At 29.4% G+C, this 23,935-nt stretch overlaps 1 protein-coding gene across 1 annotated transcript in view; it reads left to right on the top strand.

The window, feature by feature from the left end:
• The window catches only part of LOC136975381 (solute carrier family 25 member 36-A-like), a 33,190-nt gene that overhangs the window by 6,662 nt on the left and 2,593 nt on the right, over nt 1–23,935 (top strand). Inside the window, exons 2-6 of the mRNA XM_067270422.1 lie at nt 5,918–6,133; nt 11,708–11,785; nt 17,789–17,889; nt 19,937–20,003; nt 22,487–22,761. Of these exons, the coding sequence (XP_067126523.1) occupies nt 5,918–6,133; nt 11,708–11,785; nt 17,789–17,889; nt 19,937–20,003; nt 22,487–22,761 (737 nt within the window). The remainder of the gene's footprint in view (nt 1–5,917; nt 6,134–11,707; nt 11,786–17,788; nt 17,890–19,936; nt 20,004–22,486; nt 22,762–23,935) is intronic.

Raw genomic sequence — 23,935 nt, 5'->3', positions numbered from 1 at the left:
TTCTATATGGCAATACCAACTTTTTAAATATGTCAAGTTTTGCCAATGCTCTTTTGTGACTGAATTCACACATGTGCAATTTATGATTCATCTGCTTTTATACCAAATTGATCATCTTATCAATGCATGGTTAAGAATTTTTTAGCAAAAATGTCATTTCCAAGTCTTTGTGATGACGATATGCAGCAGCTGATAATTGCCAACCCACATCTGACCACTTGAGAAATGAACAAGTCACTTGGTTGTGAAGAGTTCATCATAGTTCATCACTTATCTGCCATTGGAAAGATCTGCAAGACCAATGTTTGAGTTGCTCACAATCTGAATGCACATGTGCAAAGGTTGACTTGGCACCTCCCAGACAAGATCAAGCATCTTCTGCTTGATCTTGTCTGGGAGGTTCTCCACTATCCCCATATAGCCCAGACATTGCATCATCTGACTACTAGCTCTTCTGCTCCATGCAACACTATTCAGATGGAAAGCAGTTCACTGATGATGAGGAGATGATGAAGAGTTCTTTGAATCAAAACAATCTGAGTTTTATTCAGCAGGATCCACAACCTGCCAAATTGATGGAAGAAGGTGCTTGAATGTAATGGCAGTTAATTTCTTGAATAAATTATTTTTTGAATCCAAATGATTACCAGATTAAATTGGGTTACAATACCACTACTAATCGTTATTAAATACTGAGTAATTTGGCACTAGATATAGGCATTAGGTGCTATTTCTTATTAAATTTAATAATTATAATTAAATTAATATTTATTAAATAATTTAGAAAATTCTGGAAGAAAAGAATTAGTCTATAGTGGGACTTGAACACTTAACTGCTGTTTACTGTGTGGATGTGTTGCCAGTTATGCTACTGTATCTTCATTCAATCCTTTCCTTCCAGATATATTTAATTTTTATAACCAACTAGTTATTCACAGTGCTGACTTAGGACAACTCAGCATTCCCAGCCTGTAATTACCCACTCTGACACTCAGTTGACTATTGCTTTACCTCAGCATGGTGAATGTATACATATATAATTATCTTAAAGCCTGATGATTATATTAAAGACAAACAATTACCATATTAACATATTGGGCTACATTACTGCTACTAATAATTATTAAATATCAAAAACTATTTTTTGCTTTTGAAATAAATGTTGTACGTTTTGAAAATTCCAGAAACTTTTGTATCAACCCAATATTATCCAACTAGTGATCCTTGGACAGCATTTAGCATCCAAAAGAATTTTATAGAACGTTAATATTATTAATATAAGTTTATGGTTTCAGAATTATTAGAATTACTCCAAAACATTATATTCAGTACTATTTTTTATTTTCATGATTATTTTTTTGTGATCATTAAGTGACCTTTGGATATAGAAATTACTGGTTTATATAATGATATACATATTGTATTACTATCTGAAATAGCAGTGTATAAACAGTACCATGAGTAGATAAATAAATTTATATGTTACACAATTATGTTTAAAATATAATAGGGTTAATTGATCTTAAACAATTCATTGTTTTAATCATCTGCTTTGTTGAATATAGGGTGTGGTTTTCTCTCTCATAAATTACATTTTAAGCATTTTTATGCAATGAGCTTGTCTTTGTCTGTATGATTTTTTTAATGTTAGTGTTCTTTGCTGCTTTTCAGTGTAATAATGAGTTGAAATGTCTCTTATTGCATTAATAATGTGATTATTCTTTATATCTTCATGATATTTGCATGCTTATCACATTCTATTCATGCATGCATTTGTTTAAAAATATGATTATGTAAATCAGAAAGAAAAAATGAGAAATGAAATGACAAAGTAAAAATGTGTAAGTTTTTAGTCTATAGCAGTATCAAAGTGAATAAAAAAACTGTCTTTATTTATTTTATAGTTAGAAAATTAAAAGTTAATCTTTAACTAGTATATCTCAAAAGTAATTATGCATAAAAGAAAATGTAAATCCAGAAGATCAATAATAACCATGCTTGTTTCAGGGTGGGGTTGGAATGTTTAATTGTATAGTGTAGATATGTATGGATATTTTTATATTTGATAATGTTAAGTTTATTATGTATATAATAATTAAAAATTTTAAAATTAAATTTTTTAATCATTTTTTTTTTGTATAAAAAATAACTTAAGTAATTTTAAAAATAGAAGAGATATAACGAGAATAGATGAAAAAAAGTAACTCGCTAATAGGAAGAAATGAAATACAATATACTTTCACTAATCCAACTCTTCAGTATTCCAAAAGATGTAGAAGACTTATTTTAATACTTTTTCTTGCTAATCAAATCTTACTTATCAAACAAAAACAACAATTCCTTTGGTTAAAAAATATAAATAAGTTGGTATTAATTTTAAATAAGCTTATTAAACTTAAAATTTTATTTAAATAATTTTTGTATTGAAAATTGGAATTTAATACTAATAATCTAAAATTTTAACTTTGTTTTTAAGACTTGCATTAGTTAATATGGATTGGTGAGAGTATATAAAAACAAGAAATGTTTAATTTTTATATTATAAGAAACCATATCAATCTTCAAATGTTCAAATTGATTTCTTTTCCAAATCAAAGCATTTTCAGTTTGATTTGGAAAGAATTTCAAGTATGTTCAGTTTGGTAAAATTAGTCACAGCCTTCTGCTTTATCAGTGTTCAAGTTCATTTAGCAACTTTACTTCATATCAGAATATTTTTGACTCACTACCTACAAGTCTATTTTCAATGTTAAAGTCGAAAATATTGTTTAATCATTAATGAAAACAGTTTCAATATTACAAAGTTCAAATCATGTGCCATTGTAATTTCCATGAAGTTTTATTTAGGATTGAAAGGTATTCTACTGTACATAATACCCTGAATGAACATTACAATGTAACTGCAATAAACTATTTGTTGACCAAAAAATTCTTTAATATGATTTTTAAGATCATTAATAGTAGTTGGATATAAACAATTAACTTTATTTCTTGTGCAAATCTGATCACTAATCCTAATTGTTAAATTGATAAGTAGTATCTATACTTTAGGTCTATTGGAAATTAAATGAACATTAGTGTATAAAGAATGACAGAGTTTAATGTAGAATACAAACAAATTTTGAAAAGCAAGAATATATAAGAAATAAGTTAAGGTACTAATGTAAGATTAAATTTTCTTAATCTTAACATTATTAATGCAAATTTTTTGTACATATGAAAATTTTTGAATTATTGATGATATAATTTTGCCATAGATTGTGGTTTCAACGTTGGTAATAATCATCACTCTCTTTATATTTATCCTAACATTACATATTATCCATAGATGAAAAAATAAAATTATTGTAATAAATTGATTCTTAAATATTTTATAATATAATATTTAATCTGCCTGTATTTAATCATACCTAAAACTATGATCTAAGAACTGAATTTTAACTTTAATTTTGACAAAAGCATGTAAGTAACTTTATTTCCAAAAACAAATTTATTTTTGGCTTAGTCTTAGAGAATATTTTAAAAAATTCTTTTATAAATATTCTTTTGAAAAGGACTGCATATTCTTAGTATTGTCAAGTTTATACAATTGTCATTTACTAAATACCGAACCTGTTACCGGTGTAATTTGCATGAAAAAATCTTCTTTCCACAAACGTTTTCGAGCTTTCCAAACAGCTCTTCTTCAGGTAGATCTGTTTGGAAAGCTCGAAAACGTTTGTGGAAAGAAGATTTTTTCACGCAAATTACACCGGTAACAGGTTCGGTATTTAGTATTTCATCCCCGGTGTCGGAGTGAAGAGTAATTTTACTTAATTGTCATTTATTTATTTTTAATAAATAGAGGTCATATACTTCTGCAGAAGTGAAATTGCAACACCACGAAGGAATCCATGTAGCCACATGCAAATCACAAGACTGGTAGAGGTAACAGAGATGTGCAAATGATTAAGTTTGTGTACACATCAGGTCATATGGTATCCAGTTTTGGGCTATAACGACTAACAGTTAGCTCATTCTGTAAATGCTGTCAATGACAATTCATAGCAGCCAAACTTTAAAGAAGCATAGAAAATACCTCAGTGAGCTGAATACCATCTGTTAACAACTGGGGAATGAGACTGTGTCCTGAAGCTGCTCGACCTCAATTTGTTGATGCACACAGTTGCCAAGTGTGTTTGACATGACATGAGTATCCTATAGTGATATGTGACATGATGGATACAGGAACATTTGTAAACATGCCGAAGAGGGAATGGATCACACTGGCACACAACAGAGTGCATAGACCAGCGAATTTGCTGAATGGGACTCGTTTGCCATGGTACTTGATGTCTGAAGTCGCCTGTTATCATCAAAGGGTGTATCTTTGTCTATCTAAACCAGTGATTCTCAACCTTTTTTTTGTCATGGTACACTTTTAATGATTTAAAAATTTTGTGGCACACACAGTTACTTTGGTAAGTACTGCGGGACAACTGGTGATGTCATAACAGTGATTTTTAAATGTAGTTGGTTATTTAGGTCACATTTTCTAAATGCCTTGGTAACTACTGGCACATTGGTTACAATTTCCAAACGTGCTCTAGGAAGGTAGAACCAATTAAACTACTTGTCTGATGTTGCTTTTGTATGGATATTCGCAGTGGTGGCACACTTCAAAAATCTTGCGGCACTTTAGGGCACAGTGGTTGAGAATCACTGATCTAAACCATATGCAACAGATTGTATGGAAGGCGTGATGTTGTTGTCATTGAAACTCGACCACTGAATGGCATCAGATATTGTTTACAGATGAATCCTACTTCTGTCTGTGGAGGAATGACAGCTGTGGATGGTGTGGCAGTATCCTGGGGAATTCTAAGTGCTAGATGTTTCCATCGAGTGTCACACTGGCTCCATACTAGGCATCATGTTCAATCAGTGATTAGTCTTGGTGCATATTTCTGCTTCTTGACAGTGGACCAATGCATTGCATGAATTGTGGGGCCTGTGGTGCAGGCTGCATCTTACACGATATTCCAACAAGACAATGCCCTACTGCATGTCGCTTGGTGAACTCTCACCAGCCAGAATGGACTTCACATCCTTCCCTTGCTGTCAGCCTCACCAGACCTCTCTCCCATCAAACACTTGTGGGACCTCGTTCGACATGAGATGCATTGGGGACAATCACCACCATAGATGACATGCACACCACAGTTGATGCAGATTGGCAAGGAATATCTCAGGCAACATTAGTTGCCTCATTGATAGTATGCCTTGATTTATAGCAGCCTCTATAGCTGCCTGTGGGAGCCATATTCTTCACTGAATAAACAGATGTCTGTTGCATATTTTTGTTTGTTCTTTTAATCATTTGCATATCTCTGTCAATCCTGTAGTCCTGCAATTTGCATGTGGCTATGTGCATTGCTTTGTGTTGTTGCAATTTCATTTTTGAGGACTTTTGTAAAAGAGAATTTTTGTGAAAAATGTGTAATTTCTAATTTATAATAAAAATTTAAAATTAGTTAAACTTGGTTCAAAAACTTAGCTGATAATTTTCTTAAGAATCATTTGTAGATAGAAGAATAAGTGAATCTATTTTCTCTCATTGGATATATATAAAACTTCAGCTATATGATGCTGTATTGTTGTGTGTCACAATAACCCACTTAAAGCCACCTAGATAATTTGACATGTTATATTTAAATGTATTGTAATTTTCTATTTCCTATTATTTTGAAGATTGTTTTGGAAGTTGGGTATAAAAGTAAATGAGGTAATGTGTGTTAATGGTAAAATTAAAGATTATTTTGCAAATACCTAATGTAAAAATGTAAGAATAATGAATAATATATGTATGATTTGATAATACAACTGTATATACTATTATTATTAAAATTAAACATTAAAAATTCTTTTATTTTATTAGTTTGGGAGGAACTGCAGGTGCTATTGCTACTTGTCCTTTAGAAGTTGTGAAAACCAGGCTGCAGTCATCTGTTGCAAATTTTAATTTTTCTCAAACATCATTATCTCATCAGAAATACCAATTTTGTGCTTGTGCTCCAAGAGATTTTCATTGTTCTGAAAGAATTGTGCCGTTAACATCAGAAAAAAGATCATTTGGAATTTGGAGATGTCTTAGGTAAATTTTAAATTAGTTGTGAACATTCATATTTGTAATTGCAGTAATTATTTTAATCAAGTATTTAATTTTTAGACTTCTATGATTTAATTTGAATAATTAAAATACTATAATGTAAATAAAGGAACCATACAATGCTATTTAATTATTTCTACTTTTCTAACAATTTGCTTTATTTGTGTTGTTAAAAATGGTTAAAAAAGAAATAGTAATATATTTAAATAATGATCAGTATTTCTGATTTTGGTCAAAAATTTACCTTACACTTGACAATTCTCATTTTTATGATTCAGATTTAAATTCAGGTCATTAAAGTATTGCAACACTTGGATGATCTGCGAAGGGAGGTGTCTTCTGAGAGATTTTCTTTGGGAAACTGGCTTTTATTAAGTATTAGATAAGTGAGGAAAACCTGGAAAACTTTACTTGGTCTTTTTTATGCAAGACACAAATCCTTGATCAACTACTGGAGTTCAATCGTTTTTTTCCCACTTAGCTGTTGGTAGGATGTTCAGTTGAAATGTAGTTTTTACAAACCTGTTCTTGATGACTTAATAGCAAAGATAGTAAATACATCAGCTGTTTTGCTCAGTTTTAGTCCAGACTAACTCAGAAATGTTCATAAATGAGTTGAACTATATACACTGGGTCCTGTTGAAGAACAGGACCCAATGTATCAGCTGTTGAACCCATTAAGAGATTGACCACATTTGTGATTGGCTTGAAAAGAGATCTTCTACAAAGCATAGGGTTAAAACATTTTTTTTGAACAATAATAATACACAATAATGAAAAATAAACAAAATAATAAGAGTAATTTTATTATTGGTTTAATCTAGCTTTTTAAATCTTTTCAATAAGTTTTTTCCTCTAGTATATTCTTTTTGAATGTAATAGAGGAAAAAACTTGAGTACACTAAAATTAATGTTTTGATTTTTGTTTTATTGTGTAATCAAATAATTGCATTCTGATATCAAATAAGAACTAGCTAGGAAAAGTAGAAGGAATGTTTTCATATACAGGTAATCCTTGATTTACAACATTTCAAAATTATTTCTATATGGTGGTAGACCAATGGTCAGCAACCAGTGGTCCATGGACCATCAATGGTCCGCGAGAAAATATGGGTGGTCCGAGGAGAAATTTGGACATTGATCAACAGAAGGTTAGACGAAGTATTACGAAAGAAATGCAAAATGCTTAGTTACTTTTTCACTTATTGGGGGTTTTTTATTTGAATCTAAAACCAAATACGAAACGTCTGCTATCAATAAATAATGAACAATAAACAATATTGTGAGTGCAATTGTCATCCTTCGTGGAAAGGTGCTAAAAATCCATAAACTTGTTTCAAACAAGCAGCAATGAACTTTAGGCTTGCATTAATTTGTTATAATTAAACATGTGAGTTTCATATTAATATAGTAAAATTGAACTTTTATGATCATTATTCTACAGATTTTGTATTGTTTAAAAAAATTCATGATAGTGGTCCACGGGATTCAAAATTGTGAGTTTAGTGGTTCGTGAGGTCAGAAGGGTTGCTAACCGTTGTGGTAGACTACCATCATCAAGACAGCCTAGCACTTGCAGTGTTTTGTGAGTGCAAGGATATTGCAGTCTAGTTCTGTGTAAATCACAGAAATTAGTAGATCAGTTGAATCTAAAATGTCAAGTTTTAAGGACATTGTTTAATGTATTAAAATATTTAACATTGGTAAACATAAATTTTTTTGCATTTTGTTTAATTGTTGGACCAAAGCATAAATTAGAATCTGGAGCTGAAAGTAGTAAAAAGTTGTGTAAAATGGTTACAGTAGATGTGAAAAGATGAAGGTGATTTGTCACATGGAGGATGGATTGTAGCTTGTAGATGTTTGTGAAGTTTTAGGCTTACAGCTTCAACAGTTATGTATAATGCAGAAAAAGTTAAGCATTCTTATCAAGCTATGCCTTTTGTTTTGGTATGTAATATTATATATGAAAGGAGTGTGTATTTGGAAAAGTTAGACTAAGTTTTGACTTTATGGATTGATTATTTAAGGAGTTCCTGTTACTCAAATGATCAAAGTAGATAAATAAACCTGACTGAATTCTAAAAACTTATAAATGTAAACAAATAGTTTACTGATTTAGTCTTCAATATGAATGAAACGGGATTGTACTTGAAAAAGATGCAGTCTATCCAAGCTCTTCCTTGCTGTTAAAGAAAGACTTCCTGGTTTTAATGCCTCAAAAGATGCTTAACTTTGCTTTTGTAAGCAATCCACCTGATTATTGAAACTAAAGCTGGTGTTGGTGTATCATTCAGAGATGCCAAGAGTAATGAAAAAGATTATGAAAGTACTTCTTTCAATGTTTTTTATGACAATAAAAAGGCATGGGTTACACAAACTATTGTTGCTGAATGGTACATCCAACTCTTTTGTCCAGTAGTTTCCAAGTTTTGTGAAATTAATAACTTCCCTAAGAAGGTTTTATTGGCCGTGGATAATGCCCCGACCTAATCTTCAGGACATCTCTAATGGTCAGTTAAACATCAGTTATTTATTTTTACTGCCAAACTCAACATTGATTTTTTAATCAATGAACTAAGGCAGTGATTCTCAAACTTTTTCGATCCACCGCCCTTTTGTTCCATAAAGTTATACCCAATGCCCCCTAACCCATTTTCTCTTGTGTGAGAAAGGATTGGAAATATTCTTAGGAAAACTTTTCTATGAATCTCACACTCTGTGCCCTTACCGTACATTGTTCTCAACATCTGGAAACCATTAAACACAATGTTTCCTCTTATCCATTTAACAGAGGAAATGGAACTGCTGTCAGTGACCCCAACTTTTGCCTTTGGTCACCGTTCAGTACCCTGCCTCCAGCGCCCCCTAGATTTACTCACCGCCCACAAGAGGGCATTATTGCCCTCTTTGAGAAACGCTGAACTAAGGCATATTTGCAATGTTTAAGGCATACTAGCTATAAGACCTTTAAATGTATTAAGAGACAATTGATACAGCAGTAACAGTGAAGGAGTACTAAAAGACCTTTCACATTTTGAAGGCTATCATCATCACACCGTCCTAGAAAGATGTTAGCCAATTCTGTATGAATGACATTCAAAGAAAATTGTGGCCACATGCTGTTTTGGACTTGATAGCAGAGAATCAGTGATAGAAGTGTTAGAAGAAATTACAAACGTGGCACACACAATTTTGGTTTCCAAAACGTTGAAGGTCAGGATATCACTGAATTACTTAACAGACATTCTTTACAGCTAGAACAGATGCCAGAAGAAGTGCAAGAATTAGAAATGAGAAATTAGTTTTCTGCAAATTTTCTGCAAGACATCTTACCAAACTGCTTAAAGCTCTAGATAACTTTTGAGACATTAATTCTATCCGGGAGCACAGCTCCATGATCTTTAGAGGGGTCAGTGCCTTTATATTGGTCAATGTGCTCAGTCCTATTACAATAGAGAGGTTGCAGCCAATGTTTTCAAAACAAAAACGTGTACATTGGACGTTCAGTGCCACTTTCCTAAGTTTGTAAGTTTGTAAGCCTAGAAGTTTGACAATGGCATTTGGAATGTCAGTGGAATCATGCTTGATGTTGCAAGAGGGTGCGGCTGATGTTTTTGTGATGAAAACGTCAGCTGCAACCTCTCTAGTATGTTGCAATGATAATGTAGAAAATGTGGATGCAGCAGTCATCAATGGCCAAGTTCCTTATGAAAGCAAAATGTACAGAGACATTATTGAGAGCTTGCAATGGCAGAAGACTGGCAATCCCAAAGAGTTGATATGAAATTTTCTAATTGATTAATTTTATTATTATAGTAAAGAATGTTATTTTATGACAATAAAATTCCTAATTTTTACACATATTTACAAAGAAAAGCAACTGAGTTAGTATGTGTACAAAATGTTTTTGGTCTCATTACCTTGCATTACAATTTTATTTTGAATTACATCCTCTTCTAATGGAACCTAATCCTGGTGTAAATTGAGGGCTACCTGTATCCAGTTAACTATGATGATATGTTTAGAAATATTATTTAATTTTATATTCTGTGTTTAGTTGACTTTTTTCAGTTCATGTAAAACATGAAAATAAAGTATAGATGCATTAATTATTATTTTCTAGAATTAGTTAATACAATGATAGTTAATTGCATTATTGTATTTTATTAACCTCCAATGAGTCAAATTTTTGACTAACAGTAAATTGTGACCTCTATGTCGGCACCATGATGGCTATGTCAACAATCCGCAAATCAGAACTGACACCATTATGATTGGGTGTAAATCTCACGGAAGCAGTTGTGTATGAGAAGAGTCAGATTTGGGATAGAGGAGGGAGTCGAGACAGCACGCCAGATATAAATGCACTTCACTATTCATTTAAACATTAAATAACAACAATTTATTTGTAAAGGTCATCACTAATTTACAAGATGTAACATAATTCTAGAGTCTATTCTATAAGCGCATCAAACAGAGAGAGAGTTTACAAATTCAGATGCATGTCAGTAAATACATGGATCGGTGAGTCAGCCTTGGATGTCTTGAAGAAAGGAAGGCGAGTCTCCCTCTGGTTATGGTGGGTCTTGAATTTAACAGACTGTAATATTTATACTCACAATGGGGTTCGACTAATTGTTCATTAGTTCAGAGTGGCTGAGGTCCGGTCAACAGCTGGAGGTCGAGAAGATCGGTTGTGGATCCCAGTAGAGATAAGCACACATGAATTTTGACAGGTAAACTCTCTGTTATCATCTGTCCTTTTGCTTTTTTTTTTTTTTTTTTTTTTGTGATCCTTCCCCTGGGCATTCTAATACCAATTTTTGGTGAAGTTGCCATTGCTTCAATTCGTGATTTTGTCTCTATTTCCCTCGAAGCTGTGCCACTCACAGAGGAAGTACTATCCATGGGAAAAGTTTATAGAGTTCCTTGACTGAATCTGTGACATGGAACTTTTCTCATTTATGGGTTTTTGACAAAACAAAAATTATAAAATTAAATTGGGTTTTTACTAATTAAATAATTTACGCTAGCCCGGGTTCTCACAAAATTCTTAGTGACCTAAAAGAATTCAGTAATAGTTAGAAAGATCTGAATACAGCCAAGTTAATAAAGGATTAATGACAATCTCCCATGACTTACTCAAAATTCATGAACCAGATTTTCTGTTAGAGATGTATCTAATGTATTTCCAACTGAAATTTTGTGCTATTATGTCATAAATTCAAATTTTGCTAAATGGTTTTGCCACTTTTTAGTTATATATTCTTTATCTAAAATGTAGACAAAAATACAAACTTGTACAAAAAATTTTTTCAATTTAAATATACAAGGTTGTTTTTATTAAGAAATTTTATTATATATATTTTTTATTATTGATTAGTAATATCTCTTGATAAGATTTTTTAAATATTACAATGAAAAACATTTATTTTAGAAATGAAGCTGAAAATAGTTAATAATTGTTTTCTTAATTGTAAATTATATAAAATATAATCTATCTGGTAAATTTAAAGTTTTATCAACATTACAAATAATAACTGTAATATTACATAGGCATATTGTGGAAACTGAAGGCACAAGAGCACTTTTCAAAGGTCTTGGTCCTAATTTAGTTGGTGTTGCCCCATCCAGGTAAGTTTGTTTTTGATTTTCAATTAGTGTATTTAGTTCTTCATTTTGTCAGATTGTTTATTTATAGTGATTCAGTTTGAAAATCAATTAGATTTAGTATTTTGCATAATGTTTGTATTTACACCAACTGATGTATGACATTGGACTAAATAATGGCTATAATAATTATAAATTACTGAGAAATTTGACACTAAAGGGAGGCGTTAGGCACCATCTCATATTAAATTTAATTCAATAATAGTAATCTCAGTAATTTATAATTATTATAGCCATTATTTAGCTTGATGTCATATGGCAATTGCTGTAACTTTATTATAATGTATTGGGTTTTCGTTAGGATGTTTATGTTTGTATTTAGATTAGATATTATTTTCTATAGAATTCTTGGACTATATGTAATTCAAACAAAATACAGTATATAGGATGACAATAAAAATCAATAAATGCATGAATGTCATATATTATTAAAATTGATAAATAAATCAAATGTAAATACAAATAAACCATTTTCAAAGCATTTTCAAAATATGATCCATTATTCTCAAGGTTCAACCAATGCCGAATTATTGGGCTAGCAAATGGCTATAGTAATATTAATAATTTAAGATAATTTGGTACTAGAGTTAGGCATTAGGTGCCATCTCTTGCTAAATTTAATAATTAGAATTTTAATTAAATAATTTAAATAAATTTAAGCCTAACTGGAAGAAAAGAAACGGCCCGAAGCAGGACTCGAACCCGCAACTTCTGCTATCTGTGCAGACACGTTACCAGTTACGCTACCCGGACCTCCGATCCACTCTCCTCTTCCAGTTGATATAAGATTACCTAACTCTAGTACCAAATTATCTTAAATTATTAATATCACTATAGCCATTTGCTAGCCCGATAATTCGGCATTGGTTGATCGTTATCTATAACGGGTTAGTAGTTGTTTATTTATTATTCTCAAGAAAAATATTCTTGCAAATGGTGAATTCACAGAGATATTTGTTGTTATTTAGTTTCTGAAACTTCATTGGTGAATAAATGCTCTTATGGTTTCTGTTGATAGAACCTGTCTTTAATGATCCCTATGCAGCAAAATTATATGGATATAATTCTGCTAAGAATGTTAAGCTGACTATTGCCATATATTTCTTTAAAACTATATATATATTTGTTTATGTTTACAGTTTCAAAGAAATAAACTGTTTTTAACAGTCTACAAGCATTGTAATTATACCAGCTAGGCACTTGAAAAATTTTCTTGCAAAAAGCAAAATGAGGAGTTTGATGATAGCTAAAGGTAGTGTCTTGTCACACATTATTTACTCCCAAAGTGTATAGTTTGCTTTGTTGTCATTATTTAATTTAATTGTTATAATAGCAGTAAAAATAATGTAAGCACTACAGAAAGAGAATTTTTTATAGTGTGAAACTTACATAAAGAACAACATTAAAAATTGAATATCAATGATTTATGTGAAAATACACTGAATTGTTTAATAATATAATAAATATAATTACAACTTTTAACAAAGATTAAACTTTGCTTCAGTCCTTCTTTCTGTTGTTTGCACCATCTGCAGTTCATAAAATCACAAAACTCACGGAGATGACCTTTCCTTGTAGGCTACTACCTCTGTAGTAAAAAATGTAAAGTATGATAACACTGAATTGTCTGTGTGCCTACAAAGTTTTATGTTTACAAACTTAAAAGTGATTAATAAGTAGATTTTATTATAGATTTTTATTCAATTCAAATACACAGTAAATAAAATATTGAAACAATGCAAAAAATAGTGTTTACTAGATTTAGTATTAGTATTATTATTTATTTTTTTAATATAGTAAAACCTCGATCTAACAGACAAAATTTCCAGTCCATATGTCATGTGAAAATTAACATCCTGTTAATTTTAAAATGCTTTTTGTATTAAATTAAATTAATAGGGTTGTTTTTTTTCAAATCTCAAGAGTCAGTACTCTTAACTTCTTATCACAATAGCAACAATGGGAGCATCTCAATATATCATCATCTGAAGACGAATAAATAGGAAATTTTTTTGTTTTTGTCAAATTTAAATTTTATTTTCTTTTAAAGAACATTATTTATTTGTTTAGTTAAATACAATTAAAGTGTATTTTCCAAAAAATATATGTTTATTTACTATGATTTAGATCATATACTTGTTTATTACAGTCTCAGAATTAGGGCAAATACCTAAGCAATAATACATATAGAAGACTTTTTTTGTGAAATTAAACTCCTCGTATATACTTAATTTTAATTATGCAAATGTATCTACATAAGTGAAAATATCTAACAAATTTGTCAATTTTTTAATAAACACATTTGGAAAATTTGGAAAACTACTTTATTATGAAACAGACTTTTGGCTTTAATGAACACCCCCTCACCTGAATTAGTTCTTTAAATCAAGATTTTACTGTATTAAATACATTAAATTAAACAAATTAACTTTTTTGTAATTTAAATATTTCTTCTTATAAAACAAATGCACTTTCATTTTAGAGAGAAATTAAAATCATTTAGAGTGATTAAAATTAAACTTTATTCCAAAATGTTATATAAATTGAAAACTAATATGTTTATTTTAACATAGTTACACTATATAATACTAATGTTTAGTAAATAATAATTTAAAAATTTTATTGAATTAATGTTATAACTTAACTTTATCAATATAAATAAACAAATAATATACTTTTTATCCAGAACTTTATTTATTAATTATACAAGGTGTGGCAGAAAAGAAATGAGACTAATTTTTCTTTGCAACAATTTTATTTTATTTTTATACATTAATGTTATCCCCTTCAAAGTAGTTTCCTTGGGCAGCTATACATTAGCAGAGGCATTGTTGCCTAGCAATGCTGGAAGGCTTTAAGTGGAATCACCTGCAGCAATGCAGTTATGCTCCTTTGGATGTTATTGGCAGTACCAAGATGACATCCTTACAAATGGGTTTTGATCTTGGGGAACAAAAATAAGTCACACAGACTGAGATCAGGCAAATAGGGGACCTGGGGAACCACAGAAATTTCTTTTTCTGTCAAAAACTGGTTGATGGAGATGGCCATGTGACAAGAGGAGTTGTCATGGGGAGCAGCCCAGTGTCTGCAATGTCTCGTCTGACTCAAAACACCCTTTATCTGAGCATTTCAAGGAGACCTCACTCTTTCAATACTTTCCGCAGTTCTTGATGTTGAATGCCTCCCTTAGGTTCATCTTCTACTGCTTCTAGGCCCTCCAAAAATGCTTTGTGCCACCGAAAAACTTGTGCTCATGATAAGAAATATTCCCCATATGCTCGTTGCAACTTTTCGTAGGTCAAACTCACAGGTTCACCAAGCTTAACATAAAATTTGATGGCACACCATTGCTCCAAATTTCACTATTCTATTTTCTGTGATGCAATACAAAAACAATGCTTCACTTTTCATTTTCTCTAGTATCACGTGGTTGCTGCATGAGGTTGAAACTGTTACTGAGCGTCTAGGCGGGACTGACGTACAAGCTATGTGAAAGGGACATCTGCAGTGTTGCCAGATCACTCTCATGATGCCAATCTCATTACTTTTCTGCCACACCTTGTATATATTTGAATATTCTAGTTTTTAAATGAATTAATATTTATTTTATACAGTAAAGACCTGAAAAATCTGGACTGCTTGGGGATTTGGGTGGACCAGATTTCTGAATTTTCTAGATTAAATCTTAACTAAGATTGAAATTTAAGGTGAAATAAAGTAAAAGAAAACAAGTAAATCATGATAGTGGTTTTATTCTGAAATAATATAGCATCAGATTTATTCTGGAAATAATTCACAAAATATTTTTATAAAAAATAAAACTAAAATAAATTATTTCTTCATTTTGACAATTTCATGTGCATTTGGTGAACTTCTTGTAGATAGAAAGAACACTTGTTCTATCAGTTAGATATTTCTATAACTTATTTGAAGTAATGTTCTTTTCTGTAAAGCTTTGTTTACAAGATGTATCACAATTTAATCACAAAGAAATTATCATGTGCATATGACAAAAATATCTTTATGCATGAAATCCATAAAAATTTGCTGTTTTAAAAAGTCCAAATTCTCAGGTATGTTTTAAAAGTCAGAATTCTGTAAAAATAATGACATTTACATTTAGGATTAAAAGTTTTAAAATCCGTAAATGTCATTATTTTTATATTTTTAAAAATTATTAATTTCATATATTTAAAGTAACAGAAAGAAATAGTAAGGTAGGCAATGAATTCATTAAAATAACTTTATCCTTTATTTTCTATTTAAAATAGTTTTTATTCTAGAAAAACTAATTAACGATTTATGATGTTACCAGTTTGAATTAGTTCAATTTGTGTTTATTTTAGGAGTTGATGATTATGATTACACACACACACACACACACACACACACACACTCTGTATAATATATCTTTAAAAGCAAAATATTTTAAGTAAAACATTCCAATACTTTGAAAGATATGTAAAAATTGATTAAATAGAATGAAGGGAAGAAAAACCAAGTTTATAACATGTCATTGAATAGGAAACTTGCAAATTACTTTTTATTGTTAATTTTCTGATGCATTTAAAGATGATAGATTTAAGTTTTAAAATGTTTAACTGTTTAACATCTTAAAATAATTTATTTCAATGATTTATAATTTGCCTGTATAATACATTAAAGTGTGGCCTTTATTTTTAAAATTTGGAAAGTTGAATGGGGACATTTTTTGAATCTGTTCCATTATGAAAAAAATAATTTTGGTAAAATTTCATTTTATAAATATAAACATTTAAGCCATCTTAGCCAAATCTGTTACATATTAAAGCTAAATGACTGCCAGATTATATTGAGTTATATTACTACTATTAATAATTAAATGGTAAGTAATTTAGCACTAGAGAAAGATATTAAACACCATCTCTATCACCATGCTAAATTTAATAATTATAATTATTAAATTTAGCATTTAATTATTATTAATAGTAGTAGTAGTATAACCAATATAATTCAGCAGTCATTTGGCTTTAAACTGTTGTTAGTTTTGAATAATATTTAGGAGTTGCTACCATGCTCTTAAAAATTGCAAACTTACTGTTGAAATAGAAAACTTACATAAGTACAGCAGTATATGCTCAATGTTTTTACCTTATTCCTATATACATTTAAATGTCAAAATAATGTATGTTTGTTAGGTAAAGGATTCTATAACTGTTCCAGCTGTCTGCACAAAGTTTGGTATGAATTTTCATTGACACCCTAGAAAAAATATTGTGGGAGTCTTCCAGCCACCTCTAAAGCAGACTTCCTCTTGCAGTTTCATTATTGTAAATACTCAGATTAATAAATGTACAGTTTAGTTACTAAGATCATTGTTGTTATCACCCTCTCCCAATCTAACCTCACTAATCCCCATCCCCTCAAAAGTTAAAGCAACATAGCACACACAGCTAGTGTTCTATAATAGTCCAGATTGAGTTTTCTGAAACAACCTAGAATCTTCCAAAATACTTGTTGGTTGGTCATTTATGTGAAGAGCAAAGAGTTGGTTGCCTTTAGTTTCCTTTTTATGAATATCAAAGGATACAAAAGCCAAAATGATTTGATCTCTCCAAAATGAAGGTAATGAGAACATCCCAGAATGAGTGACAATTGATCAGGATAGCATCTTGGAAAAAAATTTGGACTATTTTGTATCAGCAATGTTATGAGGTTTTTTGACAATACTTGATCTTGATGACTAAATTATAAATTCTCAGTACTATATTACCTTATATCTTGCTTAAAGTAAATTTAATGATTCAAACTTTGGTAACAACCTCTAAATTTATCCAAACTTTGGGAATGTTATTCTCTTCAATATTGGAACAAGTTAGGCAGATACCCTTATGCAAACTACAAATTTTGCTTTTAGCCTATATAATAAGGACCACCCTAATAAATATATGTATGAAATAAAAATAATTTATTGTTATTTTTTAGGGCCATTTATTTCTGCACTTATTCTCAAACAAAGAACTTTTGTAATTCCAAGTTCACACCAGATACTCCTTTAGTACATCTCTGTTCAGCAGCATGTGCTGGTAAGTTTTAAATTTTTAATTTAATAAACTTTCTTGGACAACTTACTTTTTTTTTAATTAACTTCATAATAAATTATTATATCTAAGTGTAGGTATAATAAATGTATACTAAATTTAGAAAGCAGTAAAATTTCATATTGTAAAACAAAATTACAGCAGGCTTGCTTTATAGAAACTCTTGATTTAGCCACTCACCAAGATTTAATAACCAATAAATAATGTCCTGACTGTTCTTCCATAAGTGTAATCTTATTTCATTGATATAGTTAGAATCACTGAAATTTACAGGGTTGTTACAAAACATTGAATCAAAAATTTTATAGAACAATCAAGAAACCTTGAGATAAAGCTATGCCATAACATTAAAAAATTTCTTAATTAAAATTATATTTATTGTTCATAAAAATAAAAATACAGTGTATTTCTGTAACATAATTTCAGTAATGAATTAAATAAATTAAATAATTTTATAATTTTATTTATATAATTTATGATACATTATCACAAATATGAAAAACCACTATAATTTTTTCAATTATACAATAACAGATTCAAGTAATAATAAAATGCATACACATTTGAAGAATCTAGTAATCTTTAATCAAGGCTAATATTGGGTTTCCAAAATGGTAAAAAGTTTCCTTTTTTTTAATGATGGTCCATAAATCTGCATATTTAGGAAAAGTTTGTATAAGTTTGTAAAATATGTTTGTTCAAAAATTAGAATATGCAATTAATTAATATTAGGCAACAAATATGAATTATTATTACAAATAATTATTTTACTTATGTTCAATATTATTTTTATTTATGATTTACAATATAAAGTCAAATGAATGGTGATATTTTCTTTACTTTTTAAATTAAGTTTTAAAATTGAAATTATACTACTTAAAGAATAATTTTTTTTTTCCAAGTTTTGGAATGTTTCTTGTGTAGGCATAAAATTGCATAATATAATCTGCTTCTTGCTGCCAAAATTGATATAACCTCCATTTTTGAAAGATCATATGAGGTCACTCATTATAAAGCAAGTTCACTGTAGTTTATTCAGTTGTGTCCATTATACCCAAGAAAAATACTAAGCATATTGATAAAGTCTATTATTCAATTGACTGCTAAAATATAGAATAAAGAAATGATTAAAGTAAAAAAATTTATCTGATACGTTTATAAATCTATATGAGAAATGAATATTTTAATATGAAAATGTATAGTAAATTTTTATTTTTTTCATTATTAAATGGTTTTATTACAAACTATCCATTATTTATTTATTTTTTGAAAGTTGGGAAAAAATTTGTTAAAACATTTTTTTCATTAGTTATTTTTTAACAGTAAATTATGAAATTAATCTGAATTTAATAAATTTAAAAAATATATATATCATGAGAAATATAATGAAACTTTCTCTGCTTAAATTTCCAAGTTATGAAAAAAAAATTATAAAATGGAAACAAACACCAAAATTTAAATAATTATCAAAAATTACAATGCAAATTACAAAGAAGAATACATTTATTATGTCTAGTTATAAAATTGTGGCAAAAAATTAAATTAAAAAATTATGTTATGCTATTTTTGAAAACTTATCTTCAACATATTCATATATATTTTAAAGCGAAAATATATATGAACATATTTTGATATATACATATAGGACGATTTTAAAATCTTGTATTTGTAAGAATCAAATGACATTATTTTTTGTTCCAAATCACAGTTTGAGAAAAATTTTATTTTAAAGTTTGTATTATGTTTTTGTTCTGTCAGTCGGAGTTCAAAGTTTAGCTTTGAGCTTTGGAACAAGACTGTAAATATCTGAAAGAAATATTTACAAATGAATTTCTTTGTACTAAAAAAATTTATGCAGAATTCCAATAAATTAAAAATGTTAATTTTGTGTATTGTAAATGTAGATGTAATCATTATAATCTTTGCAGATCTTTTCAAATAAAAGAACAAATTCTTGTTTATTCTATATAGAGATAAATTATTTTAAATTTAAACAAAAATTTAGAATAAATAACTTTTCTTTTAATTATAGGTTTTACATCATGTACTTTAACTAGTCCTATATGGTTCATAAAAACAAGATTGCAGTTAGACCAAAGGTAAGTTAATGAACTATGACAGATAAAATTTACTTAATTCATAAAATAATACAACAATGCACAAAACATGGTTAACAAACCATATGAAGCTCTCAAATGTCAGTGGTGTATAGCATGTGCAACTTAACTTACCATTGGAGAATTTTGAGTGGAAAGCTTAAATAACATCACTATATCCTTTCAAAAATGATAGATACATTGTCATAATACCATTAACATCAGTGTTACATTATGTTGTCACATGATTGGCTATAGCTATAACTGATGTTGATAGCTAAACCTGTGTCTCTCAGTCTGGTTGGTCACCTCTGAAATAAAGTTTTGAAGTTTATATGCTTTGTTTTATTTAAATTTTTGGCCACCAACATTTTAATGCATTTATATTTAACTGTCCTGATAGATTCAACTACCAATCTTTATGGGAAATCTTAGTACAGTATCATGCTGTTTATACTGTTTTTCAGTTATTTGAAAATTTTGATTTATATCTGAATAACATATTTCCCATATTTCAAATAATTTGGGTTTACATAATCTATTGTAAAATTCAGAATTAATGTTCTAAATTTGTTAATTATAATTTTAAGTTCTAAAAAACTTTTATTATTTTTTATATAAATTAGTTTAATATTAAACAACTTTTTATATGAACAGCAACTCATAACCTGATTTTAATTAAGCCAAACAATCTCATCAAAATTATCAGGCTACTTTTCGGTTAGGTTAATAATTAATTGACTTCTTTGGGAACAAAATGCTAAGCAGTAAATGGAGGTTTTAGAATACAGCAAAAATAAAATTGTGATTGAACCATAAATCTGAATAATTTTATTCTAACATCAATCTTTTACTGAAAATGTTTTACAATCAATCTAGTTTCATAATGACATAATTGGAACAATAATCAAAAGATTACACCAGAAACATCGTACAAAAACTGATGGAGTGTAGTGGAGATACCACATGTCACAGAAATGCAAGGATTGTCATTGTAATTTAATTCTTTGTTACATTTGTACTGTGCCTGTCTGGCATTAGGCTATGTGCGCCTATCTGGTGATTTTCAATCCTGAACCTGGCAAGAAATTTTATTCCGAATCCAAGGCTTTTAGACCTATTAGCCTAATATCAATAGACATTGGATAAGCTTATTGATAGGCATGTGAAGAGTACTTGTTTGAGGGAATGGAGAGGAAACCTATTCAATTAAGTTTGCCTATTAACCCGCATGTTTTGTGAGGCTGTCTTACATAATTTGGTATTCCAGATTGAGAGCCTTAAATATCAAGGTGGTTGCATTTCTTGACATTCAGGGTGCTTTTGCTAAGATCTCTTGAGGCTATTAAATATGCTGCACTTGAGCATGGTATCAGTCCAGCTCTTGCTTGCTAGATTGACTTTATTCTATGTCATCATAGTATGGTGATTTCCCTTTTGGAACCTTCCTGTAAGTATCCATAATGCAAAGTTGCTGTCCTTTTACCCCTGAGGATGGTCTCCTGAGGGATCTTAATAATTGTGGGTTGTACAGTACATCCAGGGTAATGCAGACAATTTTGTTCTGCCAAGTACTGGGAAATTTCCCAGTACTTAAGTCAGACCTATTTAAAGGTCAATGTGCAGAACTGATGCAGACTTAACAGAGACTCTACTTAGAGACATGATGAAGGAAGACATTTTTTGATAGATTCTAACAATGTTATTTCAGTTTGTTTGATAGGCACTCTGATCTCCTTACCCACTTGCCTTGACTGGTGTATGGGTAGAATGATCTTTCTTTCACAGAATACTCTGATGTACAAATGGATTCAAAATTGATAGCATCATGAAAGCTGGCATTTGTAGGGAACAGTCAGGTAGCTTTTTTTGTCCCAATGTGTATATTCCCACTGTGTTTCAAGCAGAAGTTATAACTATTATTTGGTGTGTTTGCAGTATTTTGTTGAGAGGTCTTTTTAGTAAGACTGTCTACGTTGTTTCTGATATTTTCTTATCTGGCTATTGGAAGAGAGTGAAGATGACATTACCTACTGTCAAAACCTGGATATGATCAAAAATACCTTCAATGAGCAGTCTTGTATGAAAGAAACACTTCCTCCTGTTAATTATGAACCACTCCAGATGAATGATCAAATTATCAATGTAGAAAAAGTAATCAATGTGTTATATATTTGTAACTTTTCAGATTAATATGCATTTTTACTGCAAATGCTAATATGAAACTTTCCATATATTTTCTCTCTTTAGATAATCTGCACTTTTTTTCCCATTATAAATAAAATAATTCTAAGCCCCATGAGTTTTAAACCTTGTCCCACTATTTCATACCACTATTGAGACATATTTGTCTTGTCTTCTGTACTAGATGAATATCTAGTGTATCACATAAAATAATTTTAACTAAAAAATATTTAATTTCAATTTTAATAAATACTAATATATTTATTTAGCAAAATTTTTGATTAAAAAATTTTTCTCCATAGAGAATATGGTCGAACTAGTACACTTCAGTGTATTCGAGACGTTTATAAATCCAAAGGAATTAGGGGATTTTACAAAGGAATTACTGCATCTTATTTTGGTATCTCTGAAACAATGATACATTTTGTGATATACGAGTTTTTAAAAGCAAAATTAAGGAAGTGTCGAGAAGATATCAATTATTGTCACAAAGATAAATCTACAAGAGATTTCATGGAATTTATGTTGGCAGGTGCAACCTCTAAAACTTGTGCTTCAATCCTAGCTTATCCACATGGTAAATTTTATTTATTTTTATCATTTACTTTTTACTTTTTAAACCTAGATAAATAATAATTCTCTTAAATAAAAATAATTTTCAGGAATTCTAGTAATTTTGTTGTAAATCTTTTAATGGAAAAATATAAATTGTCAATAATGAAAATAATTTATCTATGATTATACAGTATATTCTTTGCTTAACATGCCTTAGTTTTCATTTGTTATTACCTAAAACTGGTTCTTAAAAAAATACTATAATACTACTTTGTAAACAATTTAAAAATTTATTTTTTGAACTTCTTGAAAAGTTTTGGTTGGATCATTTGTGTTGCATGCTTGAATATTTTAGAGAAATAATATAAAATGTTTGGTAAAATATTCAGTTTGAATGCTAGATATATAAATATATATATATTAAATACATATAAAATGTGCTTATTGTAATCACTTTGACTCATCATGTCCATATTTGCATCCAAGGGTCAAGAGTTAGAAGTTACCAATTATCATTCACTTTATTATGTGAAAAATTTTGGTTAACTTTTAACTCTAACTCTTAATAGGTCATGAATATGACCATGAGGTAAATAAATAAAACTACAATTAGTGAAAATTATAGTTTTGTTGACACTGGCATTAAAAGGCTGATTTTTTTTTTTTTTTTGTTTTATCTATACCTAATTATCACAATAATCATATTTTTTCAATAATTTCTAGCAATTAATCCATTTAACTAAAGTAAGAAATGCAAACGATTTAAACTACTGTATTGAGAAAATAACAGTAAAACAATAAATATTTAACATAAAAATTACTTATTAAGATAGTGGTTTAATAGCAAAATACAAAATTAGTAAATAAGGCACATTTTGAGACTAGTGCTATTATATATATCTTGAAGATATTGTTATAAATCAGAGTTTCAGTTATAATTAAAGTATACTTATAAAACTTCACTTAACTTATACATTCTGACCACATACTAATTCTGATTTGTGATTATAATAAACAGATGATGTAAATATGAATTTTAAGGAAAAGATTTTAAATATTAAATGCAGCAAGTCCTCACTTAATGTTGATAGGTTCTTGGAAACTGCAATATTTCGTAGTGACGTATAATAAAACCAATTTACCAAAGGTGAAATATAATTCAGTTAATAATATTACATGTCATTTTGCTTAATTGG

The sequence above is a fragment of the Centruroides vittatus genome, unplaced genomic scaffold, assembly GCF_030686945.1.
Source record: "Centruroides vittatus isolate TY-2023 unplaced genomic scaffold, ASM3068694v2 contig_371, whole genome shotgun sequence".
In the NCBI taxonomy this organism is placed as follows: Eukaryota; Metazoa; Arthropoda; class Arachnida; order Scorpiones; family Buthidae; genus Centruroides; species Centruroides vittatus.
This window is presented reverse-complemented; position numbering and strand designations above follow the sequence as displayed.